This window comes from Urocampus carinirostris, chromosome 1, assembly GCF_059441175.1.
Source record: "Urocampus carinirostris isolate Australia breed hairy pipefish chromosome 1, RoL_Ucar_1.0, whole genome shotgun sequence".
Taxonomy (NCBI): domain Eukaryota; kingdom Metazoa; phylum Chordata; class Actinopteri; order Syngnathiformes; family Syngnathidae; genus Urocampus; species Urocampus carinirostris.
In genome coordinates this window covers 26,556,522-26,570,983 of record NC_142349.1, presented here as the reverse complement: position 1 = coordinate 26,570,983, position 14,462 = coordinate 26,556,522, and the positions used below count along the sequence as shown (strand labels likewise).

General features: G+C 36.0%; 1 protein-coding gene across 6 annotated transcripts; it reads right to left on the bottom strand.

Moving 5' to 3' along the window:
- Positions 1–176: 176 nt before the first annotated feature.
- Positions 177–13,368, bottom strand: il12rb2l (interleukin 12 receptor, beta 2a, like). Of its 6 annotated transcripts, none has more exons than XM_088332599.1 (16): positions 13,220–13,368; positions 10,411–10,685; positions 10,238–10,326; positions 8,311–8,464; positions 6,976–7,127; positions 6,737–6,876; positions 4,627–4,768; positions 4,465–4,541; positions 2,849–3,086; positions 2,311–2,520; positions 2,097–2,201; positions 1,896–2,030; positions 1,520–1,681; positions 1,357–1,426; positions 1,204–1,285; positions 177–1,116 (listed from the first exon to the last, which is right to left on the bottom strand). In XM_088332599.1, exons 3-16 carry the CDS (start codon positions 10,299–10,301, stop codon positions 784–786), a joined length of 2,064 nt encoding a protein of 687 aa, XP_088188725.1. In that variant the 5' UTR covers positions 10,302–10,326; positions 10,411–10,685; positions 13,220–13,368; the 3' UTR covers positions 177–783. The 6 variants fall into 6 exon arrangements, with proteins under 6 accessions (XP_088188725.1, XP_088188759.1, XP_088188733.1 ...); XM_088332633.1 differs by having other exon boundaries at positions 2,849–2,927; XM_088332607.1 differs by lacking the exon at positions 13,220–13,368 and adding an exon at positions 13,074–13,208.
- Positions 13,369–14,462: the final 1,094 nt, after the last annotated feature.

The following is a 14,462-nucleotide window of genomic DNA, read 5'->3' as shown; positions in this document are numbered from 1 at the left end:
AAATAAACTGAATCATATTAAATTATTGGGTTTACATAGCTGTCAACCTCAGCTAATTGTTCTCCTCATTAACAATTACAATTCTCCTTGTAAAGCGATAAAAAAAACTTACATAAACAACACAGAACCTATTTACCTACAGCAAGACAGAGTATGTAGAATAAAAACAAAGACAGTATGTGTAAACAAGTTTATTTTACATACCAAATAAACAACACAACTTCATTCTGGAATGTCCCCCATTCTTTCCCTAGTTGTAGTAAATTCAGTGTTGCCCATCATACATAGGAGTGTATTTATCAAAAATCACATACAAAAATCATTATATGGCGTACAATTGTAAATAATGAAAACATATAAAATATGGAGTCAACTTATGATTTACAGGTATAGGAATATACCAAAAATGATTTTGTCCAGGAATCATATGAATTATATCAGGGAACATCAGATGCACAATGTACAGTAAAATATCAATAAATAAACAAAACCTCTTGCCTAGCCTGTCAAGCAAAGTATTTTAGTCTTAAACAAAGCCTCCGTTCTGTCATGGTTATACTAATACTGCAAGCTTTTATTTTATTTGTTCATATTTGATTGAATTAAAAAAGAAAAAAATGTATACTACATATTAGTTGATAGAAACATTTTGTGCCGCAAAGAGTGTAGCTTGTTTTCTAATTGTGTATTAAAGAGGATGAAATGTTGGGTTTCAGTTTTCAGTCTAAATTCATGTCGACACTAAAATTCTTAAAATGACAATTGCTTGTATTGCTATAAATATCAAGCCTCCAGTATTTCCTCTTGAGTTGGCATAAAGTGTTGTTCATATCCAGATGTTTCTTGCTCTTCTGATGAAGTGTCATTATTCTCCTGTTCTGCCAACCAACTCATGTCGTTTTTGTCCTTAGAGTCAACCATTTCGCTGTCCTCATCTGTGCCATGTCTACGCATCCTTCCACTATGTCCTTTGAAGGAAGCTTCTGGTCTTGTTTGATCTTCAAGGGCCCCGTTTTCTTCGCATAAAGTGTCCTGGTTCTCCACTACCTCTAATATGGAAACGGTGGGAGGGGGTTCGTTCATGGAGACACAAATCCAAGACAAAGGTTCGTTCACCTACAGAGATATCCCACAAAAATGACTACATTTTCTGTTGGTAAAATGTTGACACCTAACAGCTTTTCTGATAAGAATGAAACCCACCTGGTACTTCATCATTTTGAATAGGGTACTTTTGTAGGGATTTGGTACCTCCCCATTTATCCAGCAACATCCTTTACGAAAACTGAAAAACATGCATATTTTATTACTAGTGTAAAAAAAGTCAAACCCACAAGTATGCATATACTATCTTACCTTAAAAAAACAAAAAGACAGCATATTATGGCCAGGAAACATAAAAGGAACAAGATTGCAAATAGATGTCCTGCAAGTTACAAATAAAGAAAGGTGTGTCATGAAAAAGCTGCAACATACATTCATCAAGTTTTATGAAACAATGCATATGGATAAGAGTTACCCTCTGATTTGAGTTGCTTTGTCATGAAATTGACAGTGGCATTGGCTCCGGGCCCAGCTTCAGTCACTGCCTTGATCCACACTTCATACTCTTGATGTGGACTGAGGTTTGGCAGTTTTAACGTCTTATTTTTATCCTGAGGAAAAGCGCTCACGTTGTACACTGTTGCAGAGAAAATTGATTCATCAGAATTTGGTGACTGATTTCATATATTACATACACCGATTTAGAAATGATAAAAACTCATTCTATGTAAAAGACTGATTTTCTAATTGCTATATTTGTACACGCACATCTTTTGATTATGAAGCCCTGGAACACTTAAATGTTTTTTTTTTTTTTAATAAATAAAAAGTGTAAAAAAAAAAATCTTTACCCATTTGTCCATTTACACCTATTTCGTAATAGCGGACTAGTCCATTCTGCAAAGTCAGCAGTGCGGGCTCCCAAAACAGAATGGCATGTGTCGCCGCAATCGAAGTGACTTTGAATGAACGCACTTTTGCCGGAACTGAAAAGAGCAAAAAGAAAATGTTAATTGCAATCTGATGAGAGAATTGAACGTTTGGAAACCTACTTCCATGATGAGAATATCCAATAACAGAAGAAATATGGCAGCTTTCTTTGTTGCTTGCAACGGTGAACAGTGAGACTTGGTAGGGTTTGTATTTTTCAAAATGACCTTAAAAAAAGTTTAGGAATCAGTCAAGTGTATACCTTTTAAGTGCACAATCCCAAATGCAATACTCGAACGGATAAAATGACTGCAACAATATCCAAATGAAACTAACCTAAAAACGTAACAGTAAAACAGCTTTTATCCACTCTGATCCAGTCAAATCCTTTCCCCAAAGGTCTTCCAGCTTGTTTGTATTCCACAACATATTCCTTAAAAGACTCGGTATCAGGGAGCTGAGTGGGGGGATTCCATGAAACGGTTAGGTTTGCCATATTCATGCTGACATGGATGGCATGCTCGTTTCTCACATCACCTGTTATTACTGCATCACAACAAGGGATTAGTTACAGTATTGCAATAGAATCAATGGGCAAGTTTAAAATAAAGTCCAAATAAAATAATGAGTTTTATTATTCAGCACCTACATATGTTTACCACTGCCACACCGAGGGAAAAAAAAACAGTGACATAATATCACCTTTTACTGCATTTTTACATTTTCCAGCAATATGTTTCAACACAAACACAAAAATAAAACTTCTCTGTAGTTGCAAACTGTATTTTCCTAAGCTAATAAATGTATTTTTTCAAACTTCACAACTGCTCTACATCGATGGGTTTGAAACTTTACAACAATATAAAAAACATACCTGATGTTGATATTTTAAGGTTTGATCGCTGTGTAGCACCATGGTTATTGTAGGCTGATATACTGGCTGATGACACACTCTTTAGGGAGGCATTAAGATAGCACAGGAATTTGTCACACACCAACAAGCCCCTTGGCTCAGCAATGGAGATATTCATTAGTACAGGCTTGTCTTGATCTGAGTACAACATTACTTCATAGCCCAAAATATGGCCATGGGCCTGAGAAAGTCGAAGTTTCTGATGGGCAACAAAGGAATGGGTAAAGAATTAATAAGCAATTTTATGTCAATTACGTATATTCATGTAGAAGCACTTTAAAAATGCACACAAATGCGAATAAAGCGCTTTAAAGTAATAAAACCAGGTGGCCTTTTTACAAAGGAGGTTAAGTGAGAGTATGTTAAACCCAAAACGAGAGGTGTTCGTTTCACGAAACACGAGTAATTCATACCAGAGAAAGAAGAATACCTATAACAGTTTCACAAAGAGAGGTAAGATCTAAAACAGATTTTCTCTTTCCGCCCCCTTCCAGATACACAGGAGATTTGATTTCCCTATTTATTCAGTCAGCTTGTAAAATTTTACATGGGGTCACATAGTTCTTCTTAATTTTATTTAAAAATCAAATGTCAATAAGCCTTTATTATGAAGGAGTTGTAAAGGGGGTAGGTTGAAACGGGTGTTATATAGGTTTTGTAAGCATCTTGCCTTTGTTTGTGATATGGGTAGGAGAGTGTAAGGTTATAAATAGTACACAATCAAAATCAAGACAATTTTTTGATCTTGAAAGAAGAACAAGAGAGGACCCAAACCTCCAACATGATATTTCAATCTATTCTAAAAACCCTCGCCTGAGCCGTTCATTTTCATTAAATCTCCCAAGTTACAAGAAGCAGGTCCACCTTAAAGGGTGTGGATCAAAGAACAGCAACATTATTGTCCGACAGTGGCAATGATGTAAACTGTGCATAATAATGCAAATAACGAACAACATTGAGCAATAATTGTTAAAATAAGAAAAATGCATCCTATGCAATCACCTTTGCAAGTGTCCAATATGAAAGAAAACGATTAAACTTATCATAAAGAAAATGTGCAAAATGTTTCAGTTGGCATGGGACACAATCGTCTTTCACGAGAGGACTCGAGAGCATGTATTGGGGGTGGCTTCAGCGAAAGTTTGCAAAAAACTTTTCTATAAATTTCACTTTTTCGTAAGCATGATTGTTGATGGCGCACAAGATTTATTGTCCGCACAACGTACTCTCGTCCTCCTCTCTAAACACCCTCCCTCCCTCGCTCGCTCTCTCCTATTCCTTGCTCCCGTTTATTCCTATCCTCTTCCTTACTCCCTTCCATCCCTTCCTGCCTTCCATTCCTTCCTCGCTCTTTCCCAATCCTCCTGTTTGTCCCTTCATTACTTCATTACCTCCCTCCCCTACCTCCCTTCCTTTATCCACCACCTTCCTTTCTCTCCCCTCCTTCATAAACAATTGTGGGACAATTTAGATAATGAACAACCCCAAAAAAATAAAGAATTTTTTTTTTTACATGACCGCATTGAAATACAGATCCTTATTTCTTTATACATAAATAAAAATGTTGCGTTATGTACCTTCCAGGTCATAGTACAATCAATATTAGTGGCAGGTGTACCACAATCCTTCCATACATCTATTTGTCCAGTGGGAGCTGGAAAAAAAACGCTCCCCAAATATTAGTATGCAAACCTTTTTAGTGCTCATTTCTGAATACATCAAAGTTAAATGCCTCTTACCTTGTTCAGAGCTTAGTTTAATGGTGGCACTCCAGTCACTGCTTAAGCCTGTTGCACAGGAGCAGCGCACTTGAAATTCATATACAACACCAGCCTCAACCAAATCACTGATTTCGTAGCTGACTTGTGCTTCAATTTCATCCTGCATGAAAAGTAAAACATATTGAGTGAGGGAATTAATTCATAGCAGGATTATGAAGTCTTAGAAAAAGCAAAGGTGTTACAACAACGCAATATATCTCACCATTTTCCATCATTTATTTGCTTACCACAGACTCTACTTATCTGTCCGAGGGTGAAAAAAACATAATTATTCTTTATCATTGCTGAATGAAATTAGTTGTGCACGTCTACATTGTCATATATATGGCATAATTGCAACGTTCTAGCAGATGGCAAGATAGGCCCAAACCCTGAAAATTATCTTTATGGATAGTTCGCTGACTTTGCCACTTAAGAGCACCTTATTGTCAGCCATCACATCAGTCAGTCAAAATGAGATGAATTATTATCATGGATATTATGCATAGCAGGCAAGATAAAGAGAAATTTCAGTTAGTCTTTTTTTTTATTGTCTGGTAGCCAATATCAAATGAACCACAGTTTTAGGTTGGTGCAGCTATAACTTTGTAATGTTATAAAAAACCTGACCAGTGTTTTACAACCAGTGTGCCGTGAGACCTTGTCTATTGTGCGGCAGGACTTGTCTCAATTTTATCTTTGCAAAAAAGCATGCCGTTGTTCTGTATTGGTTTTCTTCCATTGATCAGCTTAGTAACTAATATTTGTCATTGGCAACAGATTACGACTTTTTTCTTTTTATTTAATAATTATCTTTTAATGGGGTAGTACAAGGAAATATATTATGGTACATAACTTATTTTGTACGAGGAAGCTGTGTGAGATTGCACTGCCAAAAATGACAAATAAATTAATATTGTTGCACATAAGTTTGCTGATTTTAATTATTTTCTTATGTTCATGGCTCACGGATTTACTAAATAAAAACTGAAAACATTAAGAAACCAATTACACATTTTTAGCTTGCACAGCCAGATCATTTTTGCTTACGTAAAAGTAATATCTTTTTTATATTTCCAGACAAAAAACAGGATGATAATATAGTAAAACTTAGAAAAACTGGTTTAAAAAAGGAAGCTAAATCCCAAATTACAGCAAAAGTAATAACCTATGTTACCTCCTGAGCCACAGTGATAACCAAAACACTGTAAATTTAGGCAACATGATACTTTATGCTTTGAAAAAAAAACATGAAACCTGTGCCAGAAATTAATTTTTACATATCTTTGACAGACGGTGTGCCTCAAGATTTATTGGTGAAAAAAAGGTGTGGCTGGGTCAAAATTTTGGTAAACACTGCTCTAGACCAGTGGTTTGTAACTACTGGGCCCTGGCTCGTTTGGTAGCAGGCCGCACGGAAAGAAAAATAAATGCCCGTTTGTACCGGGCTACACTGAATGAAATTAATATTTCCCAAGCTGATACACAAATTTAACATCGGTGAATAATAGTGATTGGGCATGAGTTTTTCAGTTGAACACATACTGCAGATTACATTTGATCAACGTTAGATACAGGCGGGAGTAGAGCCCAGATCGCAACAATGGGATCAAATCCAGCTACCAGCCTCTCTGTGCGGGGTTAGCAGATTCCCCCCCATGCTTGCGTGGGTTTCCTCCCACATTTCAAAAACATGCATGTCAGGTTAATTGGCCGGTCCAATTTGTCCCTAGGTGTAATTGAGCGAGTGATTTGTCTCTGTGTGCCCTGCGACTGGCTGGCAACCAGTTCAGGGTGTCCCCTGCCCACTGCCTGAAGATAGCTGAAATGGGCTCAAACACCCACGCAACCCTAGTGAAGATAAGCGGTGCAAAAAGTGAATAGATGGATGAATGAGTAAGGTACAAAATGAATGAGTTAGAATAATTTTTTAAGACTCTCAATTGGAATTTTTACAAATATCTTGAATTAAAACGCTTTGTGCCCATTAGAGGTACTTGGTAGAAATGTATTCAACAAGGGAAAGAAAGGTTGAGAACCCCATCTCTATACTAAAGGATTCAGGCAATGCCATGCGTTGAAAAATTACCTCTTGCCAGTATTCCTCTCCTTCAGTCCGATATCGGACTTCACACGAACCTATCGAGAGGTGCGGCTCATCACATGTGGAACTCCAGAATATTTCCAAAGGATCTTGAGTCCATGAAATCGATGGAGGTGATGGCTTCACTAATGACAAAAATGTGTCAATTGATTACAAATAGACTAATGACTTACACTTTTCAAATGTTTTCATCATCACAGATTTTTTTTTTTTCCCGAGCTTACTAAGGTCTCCCGTGTTGAATCCCTCCATTTGGGACTTGGCGGAACTGTGCTTGTGCTCAGCTTTAACCCAAACCTGGAGGTCACTGTTCATGGAGTAATGTTCGCGGTCGATAACTCCAAACAGATCATTCCCTGTATTTACATGGCCCTCTCTGGAGAGGAAGCGAGAGCAGATCAGGTTACTAGAGTTCGTTTTGTTCACTTTACGGAGGTGTGTAGTTATGAGAGACTGTTGCATAGATTGTTACACATTAGATTAATTGTACTTGTCAGAATACTAGCAGCATTTCAAAAATTACAACAGACAGTCTACAAAGGCTACATTGTAAAAATTTCTTATGCTACAACTATTTTTGTTTCTCATTAGTCATCTTTTAAGATTTTATTACATGTTTATGCCACGTTTAATCTCGCTGTAAACAATGTTCACGAAAACAATTCTTATTCTAAAAAAACAACAATAGGGCCAGGTGAAACTAATCAATTATTCAATGTTGAATTGATTTTCCTTTCCTAATCCCATATTGATTGATCAAGTCAGGAATTTATTATTAAATTATTTTAAACCATTTTTTTTCTGAGATAATTACGGTAATTTCAAGAGTACCATGTGTGCATCTTGATATTCTCTAAAAAAAATCACTGTCCACTGTTATTTTAAAGTTGTTGAAAACATTCAATCAATCATTTTAATTATTGAAAAGATAATCGTGAAAGTATTTTAATTAGTCCATCCATTCCTCATGAATGAATGAGATGATTACATTTGAGTACATTTAATGCATTTTGAAAGAAAAACTATCAAACCAAATTATACTCCAGTGAATCGAGATCGAATCCATTCATCAATCTAATCCAGTTAGTCAGAGATAAGTTTCGTTTACATTCCGTACAAATGTTTTATTGACATTTATAGAATACCGAAGGAGTTTTTTTCAGCCTTCTAAAAAAAAGTAATATTTCTCTGCACTCTGGGCCTAGCGCTAACCATCCAACTGCCCTTACTCATTCAGTCTTTCCTTAACTCTTGGGAAAAATAATCCTGCTACCCCCCAAAAAAGTGTTTTAGTAAACTACAAACTTTAAAAAGCTATTGTTTTATTTACTATGTTAGTAACTGCCCTGTGACTGGCTGGCAACTAGTTCAGATTGTCCCCTGCCCACCGCCCTAAGATGCTTAAGATGGGCTCCAGTACCCCCGCGACCTTAGTGAGCATAAACGGTGCCGAAAGTAGATGGTTGGATGAATGGATGTTAGTAACTCTTTAGACCAGTGTACATTTTTTGGCTTCTCCCACCTCCATCATTCCCTAAGCAAAATAATGTGGTTCTTACATGCCATGCGCTGATTCCCAGTGCAGACTATAGTTAGTGGGGACTTCAGGATCAACATCGTGCTTCCAAGAACATTGAATATCAACCCCGCAGATGCCATGACATGGAATGTAACACTTGGGTTTTGAAGGGGACTTTAGAGGAGGAAATACATCTGAAGGAATAAAGATTGTATTTTAAAATAAGTGACCCATTGTAATGTAAGAACAAGAAAAGAACAGACTGCACACTTTTCTTACAGCATGTTTGTATCAAAAGGAACCATAAAATCAATACTGCCACATGGCTCTATGTGCAAATCACAAGATGTATGCAGGTGGAATGTGCTATGAAGGCAATTGTAATAAAACAGTATTCACTCACGATTTTGTGGTTCCACTAAAAAATAAGTACTTCATGGAATAAAATTATCACTAAAGGTCACTGCACTAAAACCAATTGAAGAACTGGCTTCTGTATCTTGGCAATCGGAAGGCGGCATTCCTCTTAGATTGATGTATCTCACTACATGCTATTATTAAATACGTTTACATGCACAAAATAGTTTGACTAGGATCAGAATTCTGAATTATCGAGCAAACTGAATGCATTGTTTACATGGGTCGTAAAAAACTAACAACCTCATATACATGCTGTTTGTGAATAATCTGATTGGAAACAAGCACGGGCGATGTCATTATACAAATGGATGTCGATACTGCATTTAAACTTTGAAATATATAAAAGATGATTTCACTCATTTCACAAAGTGGAATCAGTGCTTGTTTCCTCTTTATTCAAAATGTGTGCTCCATTGCTGCCTATCTTGTTTACAGGTTGTGCTCCTCCGTGGCTTGCCAGAAGCATGGACTTACAATACATATTGATGGATACAACTGTGGCATTTTTGCAGTGGGGAAAGAAAATATATTGAAAATTTCCCAAAGAAATCAACCAATACATATGAGGCTTTTAGCGAGTAAACAGGAGGTAACGTGTGTCATTCGACTCTGTACTACAACTCCACAGTGCTTTGCGGCATGAAAATATCCTGAACGAAGGAAACTACACGTGCACCGCAATGCAGATAAATAAACAAATGTATGGTTTCCCACTTCGAGGAAATTACTTTCATACGGGTGCTTATGGAATGGGTTAACGGCAAAATTGGGGGAATATGAATATAATGTGGATCATGCATAAGCATAAAGCTCTTCTATTTTGAGTTTGCCTTTTATTTTATATTTAAGTTAATACTAATGAAACTATTACTTCATTAATGCAGGTAAAGGCATACAACATTGATAACACAACGTGAGTCACAGCTAACCACCTTTAGTGAAGGAAATAAAATAATTTATTATTTGAATTAAGAAATAATGTTAAACGATAGCTAAAATGATTCTGTAGGTAGAATTCAGGTCATTTTAAGGATCATTTATTGTTTTACCTACCATATTTTGAACTTTCTTTTACAATTAGGGCACAGAGAGAAACAACCATTTCCTTGCAAACTAATACCTAAAGAAAATTTGGGAATTGCAAATAAACCTGTCAGGTATGTTTTTGGAATGTTGGAGGAACCCGGAGTGCCCAGGGATAACCACCCCAGGCACGGAGAGAACATGCAAACTCCACACAGTAGGAAAGTAGCTGTTACTGAACCCAAGACCCCAAAATCGTGAAGTAAGCAGGATTATCAGTGAGCCACCACGCCCGTAAAACTCGTAGTCAAATTGGTCAAATAATATAAAGATTACAATTATTTATTGTTTAGTTTGTAAGAATCTCTAAGAACACCTACAGTAAAGGTGCAACAGAAATGCAGGGAGCTTAATATATTTTTCTGCAGCCACTAGAACGTTACACATTCCTTCAATACTAATTTAAAAAAATCTATAAATCATGACTGGAAAATTGTTCAAACCAAAGATGCATAAGAGTGTACCTGCAACAGCAAAATAAACTGTCAAGTTGATTATTAACATGGAGATAACCCATCCAGCACCCATTACATTGGATAAAGCCCACTTCTTCCTGTAAATAGATAGACAAACAATGAGAGTAAATTAAAATAATATTTGTTTTAAATTTGTGTAAAGTGACGTGGATTTTACTCACTGATACTTTGCGTTGTTTTTGCCACAAAAAAAAACAAAAAACAGTTACTCCAACCAGATGTCCATTACCTTCTCAGGTGTCTTTTAGAGACCGTTGTTGGATGTGCTTACGCTTTGCATGTTAGGCTGCACTAGTTTTGTTATACAGTATAGAGAAAGGATCACAAGCATAGTGCCTGCGGGCACATGAAAAACCCCGTGGAACACCTGGATAACCGCCGAGCAGTTCTGGCAAAAGGTTTACCATTGATGGGTCATTGTGGTTTTCTCTGACACCTGAAAACAATGGAAATGATTAAGGAAAGTGTTTTATTTTTGTGGAATCGTTTTTTTAACAGGCAATGAAAAGCATTAACATCATCAGTGTCTTTACATTCATAATACATTCTTAATAATAACTGTCTTTTTAGTCTTTACCCCTCCCTTTAAGAGGAAGATTTATCTTTGTTGACTTTACCTGTTGTAGCCGCTTTTTTAATAGCAACCTAGTAATAACATAAGGAACACCATGATAATGACATGATTAGGTGTGTTTTAGAAATGATGCGTTTTAATAATTGGTAACAAAGAAGTACTGTAGGTGTATTTTCTATAAAATCTGCACAATGTATATAAAAAGTACTTTACTAATTATTCACCTTAAGTGTTTGCAGTCATTTAACCCTAAATAAAAAGATTTTCAAATATAATTTTGTATTTTAGATTTATTGTGTCCGCAGTGCAATGTAATCAACTTTCTCCAGAGGTGTAGGGCATAAAATCTTTAAATCATTTTTTTTCTTTAATGAATTGATAAACAACATTAAATTCAATTGCATTATGCAATTAAATGTTTTTATGAATTTATGTTTTACTTGCTATTTGGTTCGAATTCTACATGTCCCAGTAGTCATTTTCCAGAATGTGCAAAATTGTCCCCAAAAAAGACTAAAATTCCATAAAAGCCATTTACAGGAAGTAAAACCATTTGATTTTGACGAGAGTTCAACTGTTTACATGTGGTAGACTTTTATAAGGCACTCTTAAAGTTCTACCCTCCAATGGCAAATTATGGGAACTGTTTATTGAGTACAATTTTTTTTAAAACACATCAGATTTTATTAAATGTTCTGTTATTCTTTTGAAGGTTAGCTATCTAAATGTTGGTCAGCTGAAGAGCTACAGCTAGATTAGCTAAAATAAATTCCACCCTGTTGGGTTCATAGACCTAAAAGGGCGGAACCCCACAGGATGGGTTGGGAACCTGACGGGGGGAAATAGGTTGGGGAATAGTCGTAATAATATTGTATACTTATTATTAACTTCATATCTTATAGATGGGTGTGTTTATGAACAAAACCTTATTAAAAATAAGACCAGTTGGTAAAATTATTCCATGTTTGTTAGAAAATGGCACCAGCACTTAGATGCAGTGTCGGTCCAGGTCAAAGCATGATGTGGACCCAGAACCGAGAGCACAGTACCTGGTAAAAACGGAGAGAGAAATAGCACACAGACAGGAATAACGGAAAGAGTAAAATACTTTTTGACTATACAGAGTACGAAAAGCGTGCCCAGAGGAAAAAAATGAAGGGCAAGAGAGATGCAAAACAAGGCAAAAGGCCCGGGCATAGATACCTTTGCCCCTAAATAACCCAACAATACCTTCACCATCAGAATATAGCAGTTTTGTGATCTCAGCTGTACAGGCTTATTATCTCATTTTAAAAAGATGGGAATATAATGGTATGTTATGTCAAAATAGAAAAAATAAACAGAGACTGAAAAGGGAAATTGAAAAACGTAGAGCTCTCCTGAAAAAAACAAAAAAAAAACAGAAAAGTACAGAAAGCCGTGGCTGTACAACCGACTGATTAAGTGAACAGCTGATGTGTGTTCATAATTCTATGATGCTTGATGTGAAAGTGTTTTTAGTGCACAAGTGAGCAAGTTTTTAAACATGCTTTTGTTTTTAATGTTTTCTGTTATTCTGGCTTTTCTTTTTTTTTTCTTTTTTTAAATCATATTTTTTGACAATACAGACAATAACTGTAACGGAGTATTTGGTTAAGAACAGTTGCAAGAATAAAACATCATATCATAGCTAAAGGGACATCCTTTTTATTTTTTAAGGTAATTATTGAATAATATTTAAGTATCTCTGGAACACGTGTAAATGACCCAAACAGCGTGTAAAACAGAGCCAGATGCACAGTTTAAGAAAACAAGCTGTAATTATAATTGTATCAATTCCTGAGCGTGATCATTATGTGTTTCTTAGTGTTAAATATTAGTATTGTAATAGTATTGTGATAAAATCATAAAAACATGATACATATTTCCTCCAAAAATCATGTCACCAAAATGTTGTTCCAAAGAATCACCCCATCACTGGCTCGAAACTATATAGTTGACGCAATATTAAATGTACACATTGAGCGCAACTGTCCTTACTTAATTGCTGTTAAGATTGTCGAGAAAAAATGTTCAAACCTCACATTGTTTATTTGCCGTTAATAGTGTCAATAAAATTGTTCAAACCAAACCAAAAAAAATGACGAATTCAATCGCACAATTCCAGTGGGCACAGATAATTCGGAATAGTTGAAATAAGAATCACGTTTACGAATGTTATCTTTGTGCCGTCAGATTTGATAGCTTTAATCGTAAATTAAACAAACAAACCTTCATGAGTAGAATTTTCATGACAAAGGAAGATTTAGCTTTCCAACATAATACATACTGTTATACATTGGTATAATATTGAATACAATATAATATTGTATAACTTGTCAACGCTAAATACCCATACATGTTTTCATATGTCTTACCGGAAACTGAGCGACCCGTTTCTTTTCTGCACTTTCGAAGAAGCAAGGAGTACGTCTCATACGCGGAAGTAGTTTGGCCGTTTTGAATCCGTTTTTTGTCTGGTGTGGCTTTATACATGAATAGTTGTCCGTCTAATTTTTGGAAGAGGTATGCTAAAAAGATTTGATGAAGATTAAAATAATTTTCATAAAGTGGCCTGCTCTTAAACAATTACTTAACATTAAAAGGCTGGAAGGAAATTAATTATTGTGTGTGTGTTTTTGTGTGCAAACAATAAAATGTAAATGTTGGCACACAAAAAAATGCTGGGCATTAAAAAAAAAAATCTGTTATTGTTTTTTAAAATCCACCATTCAATTCCACCCATCATCTGCACTGCATATTCCCACTTTAGGACGCAGGGGGTGCTGGAGCCCATCCCAGTTATCTTCGGGCAGTGGGCAGGGGACACCCTGAACTGGTTGCCAGCCAGTCGCAGGGCACACACGGACAGGCAACTCACTCGCTCTTCCACTCTGAAGGACAATTTGGACAGGTTCAATAAACCTGACGTGTATGTTTTTGGAATGTGTGAGGAAACCGGAGTGCCGGGAGGAAACCAACACAAGCACGGGGAGAACATGCAAACTGCACAGGAAGGCTGGTAGCTGGATTTGAACCCATGACCAAAGGACTGTGCTGCAGACGCGATAACCACTTTACAGTTGCGCCCCATTCAGTGGAAGATAAGCCTGATAACTGAAAAAGATGTTTTAGTGCTTAGTAATTATGCATCCGTCCTAAAGTGCCTATGAGCGTTAAAAAAGTTAGATAAATAAAAGTATTACAAATTAAATACAGTTGTTGAAAACAAACATGTTTCAAAATAATCCATTTGATTTCTGCATCAATTACTTTCAGCAGCAAAATGTATGCTATTGATTATGTGTCAAATTTTTAACATTGCAAAAACTACATTGTGGAAAGTCTAACATTTTTTGCAAGACAACGTTTTATGTCAAAAACATTTTCACTGATACATAATGAAGCAACATCATTACTTTTTTAGATTTACTCAAAATTCTAGTTCTGTAAACAATACGTCACAATTAATAGTTAAATGGTCCTTGGCTACATCGTATGGTATATGGACTACATTGAAAATGTCAAACCAGCTGATAACAGATATTTATTCACTGCTTTGAATACAATATTGAACAAAGGCATTAAACATTTATTTGACACATAAAGTGACCAGAATTA

Coding starts and splice junctions, on each gene's coding strand:
- il12rb2l (XM_088332599.1), bottom strand. CDS start 10,301: ATGGGTGCTGGATGGGTTATCTCCATGTTAATAATCAACTTGACAGTT. Junction 3,087..4,464: donor ATTGTACTATGACCTGGAAG/GTACATAACGCA, acceptor GTTGCCCATCAG/AAACTTCGACTTTCTCAGGC. Junction 2,521..2,848: donor CCTTAAAATATCAACATCAG/GTATGTTTTTTA, acceptor GTTGTGATGCAG/TAATAACAGGTGATGTGAGA.